We start from the raw sequence: 16,218 nt of genomic DNA, 5'->3' as shown, positions 1-16,218 counted from the left end.
GTTTGGTTCCTAGCACCTACATAGGACAGCTCACAACCACCTGTAACTTGAGTTCCAAGGAGCAAGATGCCCTCTTCTGGCCTCCAAAGGAACCTGTGACATAATACAAAGACACACAGACACATACATCTTACTTTAAAAGAGGGGGAAAGTGATCTTTTGTAACTTCACCCTAGTTTCAGTTTTTCTATCTCTGCTCAGAATTTTACGTTCTATTATATATTTCTCTTAGTTTCTTGACTAATTTGTGCAATTGCCTAGAACTCTTTCCCTTTACTCTCAAGCCCACTCAACTTAGTTCATTCATAGCAAACTCATGTACTATTTCTAGGCCATCTGAGTTCTCTAAACCTAGCCTCCCTACTTGCTTGTTACTTACTTCTTCTTGGACTTACTCTCTGTGATGACTATTCTTGGTAGTAAAATTGACTACATCTGGAATTTACTAAAACTCAAGCAGCTCTGTATACTTTTGAGGGATTTTTTAAATTATTTGAAGTGTGAAGACCCACTTTTAATCCAGATAATTTGAGGTGTGAAGATCGACCTTTAATTTGGGCCACACTTTCCGCTGGCAGACTCTATAAAGGACATGGAAGAAAGTTTGCTATCTTTGCTTGCTTGCTTGCCTTTACTCTCACTAGGGAGTCCATTCCTTCACTAGCATTAGAACTTTCATCTTTGGGATTCTGGCACATACTGAGACATTCAGCCTCATGAACTAAACAACTACTGGATTCTTGGACTTTCCACTGATAGACAGCAATTGTTAGACTGTTAGCCATTCTAATAATTGGCCTTTCTATATACACATATAGATTTATTCTGTAAGTTCCATTCTTCTAAAAAAAAAAAAATCCTAATATACTCCCCAAACCATACCCAACTCTGCATTTTTCAACTACTTTTTTCTTTGCTGTTTTTGTCGACACTTTCTTTCCTTGTTCTCCCTTGGTCTGCAAAATTTTCTTTTGTACAGCTTTATCAAAGGGGCAGCATTTTTCCAACTGCTAAGTGTAGGGGGGCTTCGGTCTCAATACAATTCAATGAAGCAGGTACTTTTGAAGTAGTACTTTAACTTAGTTTCCCTGACAACAGTCCTCATGAGACTCAGGATCTCTAAGTGCATCCTCTCACTCTTACAATAAACAGACTTTTTATTCTTCCAACTTACACTTCCTTTTGCTTAGTTTCAACAACTTCTGCAACATCAACAATCACCTGAGGACTCCCAAGTCTGTGACTTTTCACGTTGCCTCTGAGCTACAAGCAGTTATAAACTACACCTATAGAACGTTTATTTGCTTCTCTTAGGAAGTTCAAGACACAGACATTCAACTGCATTCATCATTTACTCTCCACTCCACTCTCTCCTGGGTAACACAGGACCAGTTAGCTGAAATGGAGGCTTGGGAAGAACTACTAATCGCTTTGTCCTCACACCTCACAATCTGTGGGAAGATCTTGTCAAACCCCTCCTTTCACCTGGTAATAGTTTCACCCTGTATTTCTTGCTTTCTTTCTTTTTTTTTTTCGAGACAGGGTTTCTTTGTGTAACAGCCCTGGCTGTCCTGGAACTCACTTTGTAGACCAGGCTGGCATCGAACTCACTGAAACCTGCCTGCCTCTGCCTCCCAAGCACTGGGATTAAAGGTGTGCACCACCACAGTCCATCTCTATTTCTTCCTTTCTTTTTCTTTTTTTTGGTTTTTCGAGACAGGGTTTCTCTGTGTAGTTTTGGAGCCTATCCTGGCACTCGCTCTGTAGACCAGGCTGGCCTCGAACTCACAGAGATCTGCCTGCCTCTGCTTCCCGAATGCTGGGATTAAAGGCGTGTGCCACCAATGCCCGGCTCTCCCTTTCTTATTTTAAGTCTTCTTGCTTTCTGTCTGGTATCCTCTCAAAATCATCCTGCAGACTGCCTCCAGGTTGCTGACTACCTGAAGGAGGAAACTGGAGTTTCTCAGCATAGTAACAGACCAGAGACAAGGGTTTCTGACCTCTATCCACACATGTTAACTTACAAACTGGCTTTCAGGAAGTTCCTTCTTTGTGCATCATCTTCCCTTCTTTTCAGATTTTAATATATTCTTCTCAAAGCTCTCACAGTTGTGCATGAAACTAGCCCTTTTAGACTTTATGCCTCGCCCGAAACCCTGGGTGGATAAGTTACAGCAGATACCTCAATTGAATACGTTTCCCTTTCCTCATCTCTATTCAGACAGAAATTCAGCTATTAGAATCGATATAAAGCCGGGTAAAAACAGCATCTTTCTGTTTATATAATCAATAAAGAAAGGAAGAAACAGCGATGTGTAAACGACAGATGTGTACCTGGTACGTAAGTGCTTGGGGAAAAAAAAGGTAGTACTGCTACTAGAGTTCTGTAACTTATTCAAATCTACATTTAAAAAAAATGCTCCAAAAGAAAAACTCTAATAAGACGCTAAGATATTTTTGGTAACATTTAGAATCTACTTAACTAGTTGGGGTGGGTGCAGGGAAGAAATGGGGATCTGAAGGGCCAAGAGTCTCCAAGGAGGTACAAAATCTGGGAACACGATTTAATTTTTTTGTACACTCTAACCTCCAATCAGCAACCATTACCATCTCATCTGCCCACTCGGAAAAGGTGTACACTTTCAAAATCTGCCTCTAACTGTTGCCTCCTGAGTTTTGTGAATTGCACAAGTCCTCGGGAGACCACGACTAGCAGCTATACTAGAAGACCTGGCCCTTTTGCATATCCGCTGACTGCATCCAACGCCTTCCAAAACCATTGGCGGGTGGATAAAAAAACAAAAACGAAAACCCTCAGTCCACACGTCTACTACAGCCAACCCCGCCAGTCTCCACGGCCTAGGTAGGGGCAGCCTGAGGGAGGGGAAGCCAGGTACGAGTACCCCACAGCGAGCACAGCGCACCGCCCCGGGGCCTGCGGGCCGCTTGCTCCCGCCCAGGCGCGGCCTGCGGCCACTCACAAGAAGTTCTCCATGGCGATGCGGACGATTGAGCCCTCCACGAATGGCCCGGATGGCCGCGGCAGGGTCGACGTCGGGTTCGGGTTCTTTCTCTTGCCCGGGACCTCAGAGGAGGCATCTCTGGGGAGAACCCTCTTGGAAGCCTGGGGGTTCAGGGTCGCAGCCTTGCCAGTCGGAGTCGCCATCCTGGCTTCCTCCGCGTTCCGCAGCGGCTTCCGTTCCCGGCGAGCCGCAGCCCAGACTCCCGCGCTAACTGACCCCCTCCTGACCCCGCCCCGCGACCGCGCGGCGCCTGCGCAGATTTGGTTGGGGAAGCCGAGGCCCCGCCCCGCCCCGCCCCGGCGGCCGCCGCAGCTCCGAGAGGCTCGGAGTTGCTGACTGGCTTTGCGACTGGAAGGGCTGAGGCTGGAGGACAGCTTTCCGTACGTTTCGGGGTTTTCTTCTCAGAGAGTTTTAACTTTAGAGCAATATGTGAATTGCACTTACTGTTTTGAAACCTGCCTCGGCGCTTCCCGTGCTTGGGTCGCGTGCGAATTTGCGACTGTCCCTCCCTGGCCACACCTGTCTTTGGGTTCTACGTTGCGGTTTCCTTCTCCGGTCTCAAATCAACCTCCATACTCCAAAGAACATAAAAGATACCGGTCCCCATTGGCTCTGTGCTGGTTGTTTGAAGCATGGCGCTAGCAACCCTCTGGCGCTCTCAAAATTGTGAAGAATGCACCGCAATGGTTACCCGCCCACGCACACTTCCTTGCCCTTTTATGTTTTGAAACGCACTCTATATATATCTCTGCATGGTCTACTACTCACTGTACACCTCAGGCTGGTCTTGAACTCATCTGCATCTTCTTCCTTGGTGCGAGGGGGTTTCAATGCAGGCCACCGGATGGCCTCCTCTTGCGGAGGTTCCTTAATCCCTGCTTAAACTCCTTGTTTTCCAGAAATCCTTGAACCAGAACAAGCTAGTTTCTTTAGGAGTAGCTCTGCTCACTGTGCTCAGATTCCGCTCAATAGCCCTTTCAAAGATGATGCCACCAAGCCCCACAGATGCGATTCACCCAACCAATAGTGAGTGCAAAACCGACCAGAGAATAAATAGGAAATGGGGAGTGCAGGTCAAGGGGAGCCATTGCACGGTTTTAAGTAGGAGAGGGCTGTGATCTAATTAAAGTTTTTAAGTCATTCTGCTTGCTGTATGGAAATTATTTGAAGGGTGTCAAATATGGAAGTGGGGAAACCATTTAGAAATTCATTGCAGTAGAGTCCTTTCTTGACAGCTAGACCAAAACTCCTTCTGCAGGTCTCTCCTTCTTCCTCTTACACAAGTGGAATCTTATCACTAACAGTAATAACCAAAGACAATAAAATCATTGTAGGAAACATGTAAACTTCTCATGGGTACTAGATCTATTTATTTTAGTGCTAATTAAGGAATAACTTGTAAAATATTCAATAGACAGGAAGAAATGAAAAGACCTAGTGCTTAGGAGACCTTACAGTTTGTTCTTCCACACATTGCTGGTATATGCTTGTTGAAAAGTAGCTTCAAAAGTTTAAATGCTGCCAAACTTGATGACATGTGTTGGCAGTCTCAAAATTTGGGTACTTGGCCAGGAGGATCACAAATTCTATCCAGGAGGAAGAGGAGGAGAGTCAAACTCTGAAGAAGTAATTAGTTATGAGGAAATCTATTCTATGGACAAATAAGAATATAGGCATCAACGTAGGGATTAAGGGTAGGGGACCAGGTTCACCATTTTCATGCCAGGATTAGGCTTTTAGAGTGCTATTAAAATTGTGTTTCTAAACTTGAAAGTTGAGAGTAAATCCCCAAAGTTAGATCACTTCAGAAATACAGCCACGCTATGTGTTTTAACCAGCTAGTCATAATTGACACTGTACTTGAGGATGCAGTAAAGAAACCACAGAAATGGCCACTCCATGGGGTGGAAAGAGGAAACGTTCATTCCAAACTGCCAAGGTTGTCTGTAAGGGAAAGCAGAAAGAAGAGAGAGTGGGGAAGAATCTTGAGGGTCTTAAAGAGAATGGGTAGGAGGTAAGAAGGACCAAGATGTTGGTGTAGGGGCTTTGGAATGCATAATGGGTACTACTGAATGGGGCCAAGGGAGCCTGCAGGCTAGCATGGGCTTTTGTTTTGTTTTGAGACAGGTTTTCTCTGTGAAGGCCTGGCTGCCTTGGAACTTACTCTGTAGACCAGGCTGGCCTCGAGCTTAGAGTAGCATGGATACTTTGATATGCAACCACACATGCATGTCAGTGGAGCCATATGTCCCTTCTGCTTGTGGCAAGGGAAATGACTCCTTTTGGGGACAGAAAACCATTTTATAAGTTCCCGAGGAATGCTGGCTTTTATCTAACTGTCAGAAATCCTTCTATAGTCATTTGACCTCATTTCTACATATATTGCCTGCCTGGGACCTAATAGATACCATCCTTTAAAAAGGAAAAGGTTGGATCAACAAGATTATTAGCACATAACTGCATCTGCTACAATCCTGGGATCCCATAGTAGAGACAACCAACTCTTGAAAATTGTCCTCTGACCCTTACATATGTTCCTTCACTCACACAACACCACACACATACACTAAAAAAAAAAAAAAAAAAAAAAAAAAAAATTAAAGGCTGAGTTTTTTTTTAAAGGAAAATGTCACTGGTTTTACCTCTAATTATAAAAACAATAAGCCCAAGAATTTGGGGAAGAACACAGAAAAACAATTACAAAGGGAAAAACTTTTAATTCCTTTATTCCAACTAATCATTAAGATTTTAGTGAAGTTTTGGTGTCTGTTTCCTTGTATGTGTGTGGTGTATTCCTTTTGTTCCTCAAAGAAGGCAATAATATAATACACACATTGCATTATTTATACTGTATTTATCCCCCTTAATATATTACTTTTCATGCCATTAAATAGTTTTCATAACTTGGTTTTAAGAAATTAGTATTTCATTGAATACATATACTATGGTGATATTTAGTTTATAATCTAACAAATAAAGCTTGCCTAAAGATCAGAGTACAAAGCTAGCCACACTAATTAGCCATAGAGGCCAGGTAGAGGTGACACACATCTTTAATCCCAGCACACAGGAGACAGAGGCAGACAGATCTCTGTTTGTTCAAGACCACCATTGGCTACACGAAATTGATCCAGTCTAAAAGAGAAACAGAGCTCACACAAAGGTGATCCCAGCATGTGGAGTGGCACATCTTTAATCCCAGCACTAAGGAAATAGAGACAGGAATGCTTTGGCTGGTCAGAGAGAGGAATATATGGCAAGAAGAGACAGGAGTTCATGGCAGTCTGATTTACGTGGTTAGCTTTTGTTGGATTCTGGGTGATTGAAAATTAACATGAGCCAAAGACACTTTGGCAGACCATTAGTAACACATACCTTTTAATATGCCTTAAAATTTTCACTCAAATATGAAAGTACATACTTTTGTCTTGCTGTATCAGTCTTTAATTACATTGATAACTATTTTGAGGGCTGGAGAGGTGGCTCAGTAGTCAAGAGTATAGTATAAACTGCTATTGCAGAGGATGAGAGTTTGGTTCCCAACACCCATTTCAAGCATTCAAATGAAGGTGGATTTTTTTTTTGGGCTACCAGCTTACACACCCACCCCACCCCCACACCCCCACACCCCCCTACACAACTAACTTTTCTATAGTGTCACTGTTCTTCCGGATCCAGGTTCTGTGGGGCCTGAAGCTTGTTTAGTTTTTGTAAGTTTCCTTTAAAATACACAAAATTATAAAAACAAAATTTGGATCATGGTCCCCACTCTTGGGAAGGAGCAGTTATGATGTTCCACAGTTTCCTATTTACTGCACCTCAGACAATTGTGGGTCTCTGTGTGAATTGCCACCTACTGAAGAAATAAGCTTCTTTGATGGGAGTTGAGAGATGTACTAATCTATGAGTATAATAGTAAGTCATTAGAAGTTTGTAGTAGTAAATCCTCCCCTAAGGCCGTTCATCCAGCCACAGGTTGTGGCCCTGATAATGGTGCTTGGTATGGATTCCATATGGTAGAGCAGGCTTTAAAGTCAATCAGAAAATGGTTACGCCTATGATATTTTGTGCCACTATTGCACCAGTGGACATGTCTTGCTAGGCCAGTTGTTATTGTAGCATACAGGGTTCACAGCTGTGTAAGACTGATGATTACTTTTCTCCTCCTGCATCATTTGTAGCACCTTTTGGCACTATGAAAGCTGGCTAGTTAGGCATAAAGCTTCCAGGAGAGTACCTACTCGATTTCTACATATCCCAGGATTCAATTATGTGCTGTCTTCAGTATCAGTATCTTACCATCAGGCTATGGAGGTTAACTCACAGCAATGGCAATGGCTGTAATGTTTGGGTGTCTATGGGACCTCACTGGCCTGGTTGTTTGTTTTTTGAGATGGAAAAATGCTTAACTCTTTGTGAAAGGGAAGGGATTGTGACATATAGAGTTCTTCCAAACTGCTGGTAATGTTTTACATATAGAGTGTGCATATAGAGTTCTTCCAAACTGCTGGTAATGTTTTACATATAGAGTGTACATATAGAGTTCTTCCAAACTGCTGGTAATGCTTTACATATAGAGTGTACATATAAGTTCTTCCAAACTGCTGGTAATGTTTTACTTCCCCTGCATTGTCAATAGTACATGAGTGCTTCTTATTATTCCTTAACATTTACATATTTTTCCCTTTTTTTTGGTTTTTAAGTGCACCTTAAAGTTAGCACAAAGAATAATGAGTTTCATTATAGCATTTTAATAACTACATGTCATCACACTGTATTCTTATTCACCCCACTCCATACTTCTGTTCCCACCTGTCTCCTGCTTGCTTGTGCTTGTCCTTTACTGTTTATGTACTTTTCAGTTATGCTTTACATAAAAGGCTTCTTTAAATGAGGAAAAAGAAATCAATAATGTGTCAATGTGGCTCATGTACTAATAAAGGGAAAGGAATCATCTCAACACGAAAGGAGTAAAGTTCAATGTCTATTTGTAATATGCTCTTAAGAAACCAGGAATGACACTGATGTTTCTTAATTTGAGGAATGCTGTGTATAAAAACTGATGGGGGAAATACTTCTGTGTATGTTTATAAATAAAGTACTTGCTTGGCCAATGAGACAGCAGGTTAGGCTGGACTAGGAGTCAAAGAGGATTCTGGGAAATGTAGTAGAGAAGTGGTGTTCCAGACAGGAAGTGACATAACAAGGAGACTCATATTTAAGAAGAGGAAAAAGGAAGTGTCGCTCTCTTTTCCTCTCGGCTCCTGCTCCAGTGGCACGATGTGATCCACCAGCTAGGAGGGACGCCAATAAGGCGTCCCATAAGATAAGTCTTATAAAATATATATATATGTATGATAATTGAGACAGAGCTAACAGATGAGAATCCTAGTCATTGGCCAAGCAGCAAGGTAACTAATACAAGTTTCTGTGTATTCATTTTGGCCTAACTCGGGTAGGCAGCTGTCGTAAAGCTCACACGTGGCAGTGGGGCTCAGGCGGCTTTTGGCAGAAAGATTTATCGTAACAAAAAACACCTGGAAGTGTTTCTGATTCATTCTCATTACGATCAAAAAAGATTCCATAATCCCTACTTTGAAGATCATTGCTCATGTTCTAAGATGAGAAAAAAAACAAAACAAAACAAAACATTGAGACATGTAAAGGTTTTGGATTTTCTCTGCTTCCAACTCTGCATTCATTGTCCCTCTTCACTCTGCTGTGTCTCCAGAGAGTCTGATTTCTATGACTGGACTGGTTGGGTTTTTTGTCAACTTGACACAAACTTAGACATGTCTTGGAAGAGGGAATCGTAATTGAGAAAATGCCTTCATAAGATTGGCCAGTAGACAAGTCTGTTGTGCATTCTCTTGATTAAAGACTGATGTAGGTAGGCTGATCTCATGGGATGTGATTCCACCCGTGGGTAGGTGGTCCTGAGTGATTAAAAAAAAAAAGTGGGCTGAGAAAGCCAGTAGTAGCATTCCTCCACGGCCCCTACTTCAGATCCTGCCTCAAAGTTCCTGTCTTGAGTTTCTGCTCTAACTTCCTTTGGTGAATGACTGTTAATGTGAAGTGTAAGTAGAAATAAACCCTTTCCTCCTCAAGTTGCTTTTGGTTATGGTGCTTTATCACAGCAATGGAAACCCAAACTAAGACAGAAATTGGTATTAGATTATATGGTGTGCTGCTGTGACAGACCTGGCTTTGTGTTTCAGGGAGGATTGTGGTAGCATTTGGACTTTGGGCCAGGAAAGCCATTAAGTGCTCAGAGCTCAGTGGGTTGTTCTGTGGGAGTTTGGAAGATAAGAGTGTTGAGAGAAATGCAGCTGATGGGAGGCCTGTGTTGTGAAGTGTAGAGGGAAGTTGGTGAGTTCCTTAAAGACTCTGATCAAGTCCATTTGATATTTTCAATCAAAAATCAGTGGTTCTAGTCAGCTGGGGTTGAAGAATCTGCTGTGATTAATAAGAGGCCAGAACCACTTTGTTGGGACAATTGATGCTAGTTCTTTGGAGCCACAATAAATATTAAGAAGAGACAAGTATCATTGAGTGAACTATTTGGGGAAGTGTTTCTTCAGGGTCAGCACACAGAAGCTGTGTTCTGGAATGGGAGCCAAGACTGTATCTTGTGCTGGCAATCAAAATAGGTAACATGCAAGAGTCCTTGTGTATAAGTTTTGAAGGCATAAAGGGGCCATGGAGAGCAGCTGAGGCTTGGCTCTGTGAAAGGCCAGGAAAAGACTTTGGTGAAAATGTATCCTTAGTGTCTGATGTGGGTGGTAGGAAGCTAACTCTGGTCCTCTGGAAGAGCAGTAGTCTCTTAACTGCTGAGCCATCTCTTCATCTCCCAGGGCCACTCTTAGTTGTCTACTATGGCAATTGCATAATGATAAAACCAAACACTTGTGGTTGCTCTCTCATTAATAACCTACTTAGAGTAATATAGCACTTATACTTGGCATTTGAACTTCTAGCATGAGAGATTATTTATTTTGAACTACATAGATGAAATCTCAGACAGAAAACTGAAAAGAATGTAAATATGTTCAAGATACAAACAACTGAATGAAATAAGGAAAGTAATGCAAGATAGAAAGACAAATTCTACAAAGAGATAGAAACACTGAAGAAAAACCAATCTCAAATGTCCCGCGCGCGCTATATGTTCTCGCCGGCAAGAAACACGCAGGACACTCGGATCCTTCTGCAGGAAAGCTTTAATGCATCTTGAGAGTGGGAGAGCATAAACTTACCAGAGCGGAGACCCCGGCCCAAGAATCCCGTTCCTTAATAAAGGCTGGCAGCAGTCGCCTGGGACGTGTTACCCTATGAATGGCTTCAGCTCCTCAGGCCAAATGAGCCACGGGATAGGCAGAGATCAAAGGAATGGAAATTACCCAGCGCCTGTGAAATAATTTACATTTGGTGCCTGCAGGCACCATCATTGTAATGGAGAATGCAGGAACGGCTCCCTACACTCAAATGCTGGAGTTGAAAAACACATTAAGTCAAGTAAAAAGCTTGGTGGAAAATCTCAGCACTAAAATGGACAAAGAAGGGACAAAATACCTGAGCTTGAAGACAAGGTGGAGTAACTTGAACAATCAAAGAAGAACACATATAAACTAATACTTGGAATTTCAAGATACATGTGACACTGTAAAGACTAAGTCATAGGTATATAGAAGGAAGAGAAGAATTTCCTTCTAAAAGCATAAAAAATGTAAAAAAAAAAAAAAAAAAAGAGGGACTGGAGAGATGGCTCAGTGATTAAAACTACTCATGGCTCTTCCAGAGGACCAGGTTCAATTCCCAGCATGATATAAAGGAGCCAATGACCTCCTCTGGCTTCTGAGGGCATGAATTCCACTTGGTGAATGGACATACATATAGGACATACAAATAAAATAAAGCATTTAAAAAAGAATCATAGCAACCAGTTTCTAAGATTTATGGGGGAAGTTGATAATAAAAATACAAGAGGAATTTAGGATGCCAAGACTAGAAAAGAACCTCCTTTCATTATGTTATAATTAAACACAAAATATGTAGAACAAAGGAAATATATTGAAAGTGGCAAGAGAGAAACATGAAGTCACAATTAAAGACAAGCAGATTATTTAACTGCAACTGTAAAAGACAGAAGAGCCTGGACAGATGTGGTTTAAGATCTGGAAGATATATGCTATTGGAGACCAGCAAAGCTGTTTATTATAATTGAAGGAAAAATAAAAAGTGGCCATAGTTTAAAGAAATAATAAAGGAGCCATTTCTCTGAGAGGGCAGACAGATCTCAGTCTGTCTCTCTTCTTTCTCTCTCTGTCTCTCTCTCCCTCTTTCACTCTTCTCTCTCCTCTCTTCCTTCCCACACTCCATTCTCTTCCCCCAATAAAACTTCCTTCCCATTGGGGAAAAAATTTGGAATCTGTGAACACTAAGCTTGCTCTATAGAAGATAATTGAAGGAATCTTTCAGAATGATGAGACAAACAAATATACCCATGAGGCAGGTCACAGGAAAGAATAAACCACATTAGAATAACAGTAAACAAGAGAGGAAGAAGGAAAAAAAACACTACAAAAATCAAAAGATTTACTAAATTCTGGAACAAAGTAATCAGTCTTACACCATGACCAAATTGATTTAATTTCAGGGATGCAAGATTTGTTCAAAATATGCAAATAACTAAATGTAAATTATTCTACCACATAAATAAACTTAAGGACAGAAAACGCCCAATTACGTAAATGGATACAAAATTATTTTGACAAAGTTCAACATATCCTTATGATAAAAGTCCTGAAGAAACCAGGAATATAAGAAACATATCTGAGCCAGGCATGGTGACACACACCTTTAATCCCAGCACTAGGGAGGCAGAGGTAGGTAGATCTCTGTGAGTTCGATGCCTGGTCTACAGAGTGAGTTTCAGGTCAGCTAAGGCTTCACAGAGAACCCCTGTCTAGAAAAAAAAAAAAAAAAAGAAGAAAAGATCATACGTGACAATCCTATATCCACTAAATGGGAAGACCTAAGGGCATTTCTGCTGTAATGAGACAGAATTTCCACTTGTTCCACTCTCATTTACTGCAAGTCTTAACTAGAGCAATAAGAAGAGAGAAAGAAATAAAGGAGTTATAACCAGGAAAGAACGAATTCAAATAATCTGTATTTATGTAAGTGATGTTCACTTACCCAGAAAGAATTATTTGGAAAGCCTTTAGGACTGCTAAACACTTTTAACAATGTAGCAGGATATAAAAACCACTTAAGTGATGCTTTAGAAAAGCACATACATTAGAAAGAAATTGAGGGGTGGGGAACCCATTCAAAATGATAAAATATCCAGGAAACAAAACTTGAAGACACTGAAGAAAAAAATCTGAAGAGGATGCTAAAAGATGGAAAGGTCTCCAAAATCAAATATTAACAGAATATTATGGAATTATTTATTACCAAAAATGAACTATAGATTACATGCAATCCCCATCAAAATTCTAATGACATCTTTCACAAAACTAGGAAACATTAACAACAACAAAATCAAAACCATCACTAAATTTCACGTGGAAACACAGAAGACCAAAATAGTCAAAGCAACGCTAAGCCAAAAGGCAGTTCTGGAGGTGGAATAAACCTGATTTCAAATTGTCCTACAGAGCCAAAAATAGCAAGCAGCACAGCACTGACCCTAAAACAGACACAATCAATGGAATAAAGTAGAAGACTCAAAGAAATCTACTCAGCTACAGCCAGCCAATTTCTGACAAAGATATATAAAAAAAACATAATGTTGGAGAAAAGATTGCTTTGTCAACAAATGGTGCAACGTAAACTAGCTATCCACCAGTCCAAGAATAAACTCTATCTACCTCTTACTACGTGCAAAGATCAATTCAAAATGCACCAAAAACTTTAGTTAACACCTGAAACCCTAAAACTGCTAAGGAAAGTGCTTTAAGATGCAGGCATCATCAAGGGGCTTTGAAAAGGACTCTATTAGCTAAGGAAATAATTCCAAGAATTGATAAATGGAATTGCAAATAGGTTAAGAAGTTTCTGCACAGCAAAAGAAACAATCAGCAGAGTCGAGAGATCATCTGTGGAATGGGAGGGAAGCTTTCCCAACTATACCGATGGCTAGGAACACTTCAAACTAAACCCCCAAATCATCTGAACAAAAACACTGGATGTAGATTGAGCAAATAATTCTCAGAAAGTGATCTCTAAAACAATGTAAATGGTCAATACATATTTTAAGAAAGCATTCAACACCTTTTGCCACTAGGGAAATGCAAATTAAAACTGCCTGGAGATTATATCTCATTGTAGTCATAATGACTCTCCTGAAGTAAATAAATGACAATAAATGTTGATCCCTTATCTTGGCTCTTGTGAAGAGTGCAACAATCAGCAAGGATGTGTGAGTTTCTCTATGGTCTTAACTACTGGGCCATGTCAGCATTCCCCCAGCATTTATTTCTTACCATATTTGTAATTTAATATTTAAACAGTAACACATGTATATGTCAATAGATATACATTGTAAAATATGTTTTGATATTCTTTTCCATTCTACCTCATTTCTGCCTTCATTTCTCGATATGTTTTCCTAAAAATGTTTTAACTCTCTGTCTGCCTGCCTATTCATCTATCCATCTATCCCCCATCCCTCTATCCATCTGTCTAGTGTGTAGGTGCTTTTGTGCATGCACACATGGTTGCACACATGTGGAGCTCAGATGACAACTTACAGGAGTTGTTCTCTCCTTCACCCTATGGGGGTGGGAATCCAGCTAGGTCTATCAGGCTTAATGGCGAGCACCTTTATCTGATGAGACATCTAACTGCCTCTTTTACCTTATTTAAAAGCTGGTTTTAGGAGACGTGTGGTTGGGTTTGAATCTATTGCATATTTTACAATATGCAACCATTCACTAACTTATGAAGTGTTAGAAGATGGCTAAATTTGGACAGAAATATCCAGATAAATACATAAAAAAAGACCAGTGAAATTATTATAGACCCCAAGAGGACCTTTTATACCCCTTCTGGTATTAGGAACCCATGTGCATGTTAGTGGGAAACCAAGTGCTTTTCTTGAACACTTAGTTAATCCATAAATACCTCATGAAAGCTAAGTTAGGTGACACTTTTTGAAAAGATGGACCTATAAACAAGAAGTCTAATTTAGCATATGGTTTCCGAGAAATTCATGTACAGTTCAGAAAAACCATGGCCAGCGACCGCTGGGTCATTGACTGCTATGGGAACAAGGGGAAGACATTACCTAACTGCTGCTTAAAGTGAGTCTTGAGAAAAGCACCTAGTGCTAAGAAGATGGCAGCATGACAAGATTATGTGGTTGCTTTATCCTTAAGATGGCACTATAAGCTCACAGTTTCTCTATACAGAAAGAGACACAAAAATAACTGAGATTTATCTGAAATCTCACCAATTCCTTATCATATGAACTGGGAAGACATTTGTGTTAGAAACTAAATATGTCTACGTTCTTGTAGTTTTATATTGGCTGTTGTTGGATATTTTATTGGCTTTACTTTGTTTTGGGACCAAGTTTTATATAGCCCAGGCTGGCCATGAATTCCTTATAGAATTAACCATGACTTGGAATTCCCTGTTCTCCTTCCTGCAGCCCACCCCCCCCCAAGTGCTTGGATTAAAGGCATGTGCTACCACATCCTGCCACCTATTATTTTCAGTTTTTCTTCATAGTAACTGCCTTACCTCATTTTGCAAAGTAGGAAAAGGAACCAAAGAGGGAGGGTAAACGACTTGCTGCCAATTATAGTTTGTAAGCGGTAGAACCAGGATTTGAATGGAGGCAGCCAGAATCTAGGACCAGGGTACCTAATTTCTGAGTTATGCTACATCTTTACAGTGATCCACATATCAGAAATTTAGTAGTACTAGGAAACTTACTAGTTATGAAAACTCATTTTTTCCCCTTTGGTTGTATGGGGGAAATATAGGGATGAGAAGTCAAGGAGCCCATGTTTTATCCCCTCAAGAGTAAGACAAGAAAGCGTCCAGGCCTATGGAATGCTATATTATGAATCTCTGCTGTCAGATGCCCCTCCTAGGCTTTCCCATAAACTCTGAGCATATGATCACATTGTGTTTCTTAAAATTGTGCTTGCTGAATGTCTTGTATCTCACCTTCTCCACTAATCTGTGAGCATCTTTGTAAACCTCCATGCTTGGTAAGATGCCCAGAACACAGATAACTTAAGAAATCATCTCTGAACACTGTTCTTCCATATTAAGCTAGACCCTGCACGAGAGGTACTCTTTCCTTGCTTTCTACACTATTCCTCCTTTCTATACATAAATAACCTCCACTGCAGATGGTGAATTGTAAGAGTGAAGGCAATCTGCATAGAAAGCTGTTTCTATTTAAAGAGCTCGGGTGTTTAGGTGCTGCTGAGAGTTGGAAAAATGCAAAGACTAGGGTTAAATTGTTAAGTAGCACTTAGTAACTAGTGTGCTTCCTCTTGGGCATTTTTGAACCTGGGAAAACTATGTTGTGCTTACTATCTGCCTATATCTTCATCCATGTGAAATATAGTCAAAAGGAATGCTGAGAGCCATTTGGAAAGAGAACTGAGGCATGAAACAGTGGGATCCTTGAAAGGAGTATACGTGAGGGAAGGTGAGTCACTCAGCTCTCCACCTCCTTGCCTCTAAAAACGGCAGGTTGTTCCTTAGCAACTGCCGTTAGTAATTACTTCTTTCTTTGCTGCCCACAAATAATTTTCTAAGCCGCTGAGGCATCTCTCCAACCTGCTAAGCTCATGTTTTTCCCAGACAGGTTCCCTCACTGAACCTGGAGCTCATCTAGTTGGCACCATGTCAAGCTTCTGGCAAGGGTGCCTGGGGATCTTAACTGAGGTCCTTATGGTGGCATGGCAGGCATTTTACTGACTGAGCTATCCCCTAAGTTCCATATTGGAGTTATTTGTATAGCTAATAAACCCTAGAAAAGGGAAACTAGGAACCTTTGGATAGTCTGTAATCTTTATTGCTGTTGGAGTTTAGGGGAGTTCTGGCAGGTTTAAGAGGCCATTGTAACAGGCGTGGTTTCAAAGCTAGGTCTTGCACTAACTACTGATCTTGAACAGATTTAGCTTTCTTATTTATAAAATGGAACTTCTGTTTGGATCTACTTCAT

The 16,218-nt window shown here is 40.9% G+C and overlaps 1 protein-coding gene and 1 long non-coding RNA gene across 6 annotated transcripts in view; one reads left to right on the top strand and one right to left on the bottom strand.

Moving 5' to 3' along the window:
- The window catches only part of Smc5 (structural maintenance of chromosomes 5), a 65,183-nt gene extending 61,954 nt beyond the window's left edge, over positions 1-3,229 (bottom strand). For 3 of the 5 annotated variants that reach the window (XM_027406515.2, XM_027406516.2, XM_027406517.2), the window contains exon 1: positions 2,982-3,228. In XM_027406515.2, coding sequence (XP_027262316.1) covers positions 2,982-3,166 — 185 coding nt within the window. In that variant the 5' untranslated portion in view covers positions 3,167-3,228. Of the gene's footprint in view, positions 1-2,981 lie in introns of all 5 variants that reach the window. The other 2 variants (XM_027406514.2, XM_027406518.2) reach the window with 1 other exon arrangement.
- Positions 3,230-8,372: 5,143 nt separating this feature from the next.
- LOC107977240 overlaps positions 8,373-16,218 on the top strand; it is a 62,486-nt gene continuing 54,640 nt past the window's right edge. The window contains exon 1 of the long non-coding RNA XR_003483537.2: positions 8,373-8,434. This is a non-coding gene — a long non-coding RNA (uncharacterized LOC107977240). The remainder of the gene's footprint in view (positions 8,435-16,218) is intronic.

This window comes from Cricetulus griseus, chromosome 3, assembly GCF_003668045.3.
Source record: "Cricetulus griseus strain 17A/GY chromosome 3, alternate assembly CriGri-PICRH-1.0, whole genome shotgun sequence".
Lineage (NCBI taxonomy): Eukaryota > Metazoa > Chordata > Mammalia > Rodentia > Cricetidae > Cricetulus > Cricetulus griseus.
The sequence above is the reverse complement of the archived record's forward strand: the minus strand, read 5'-3'. Positions and strand labels throughout refer to the sequence as shown.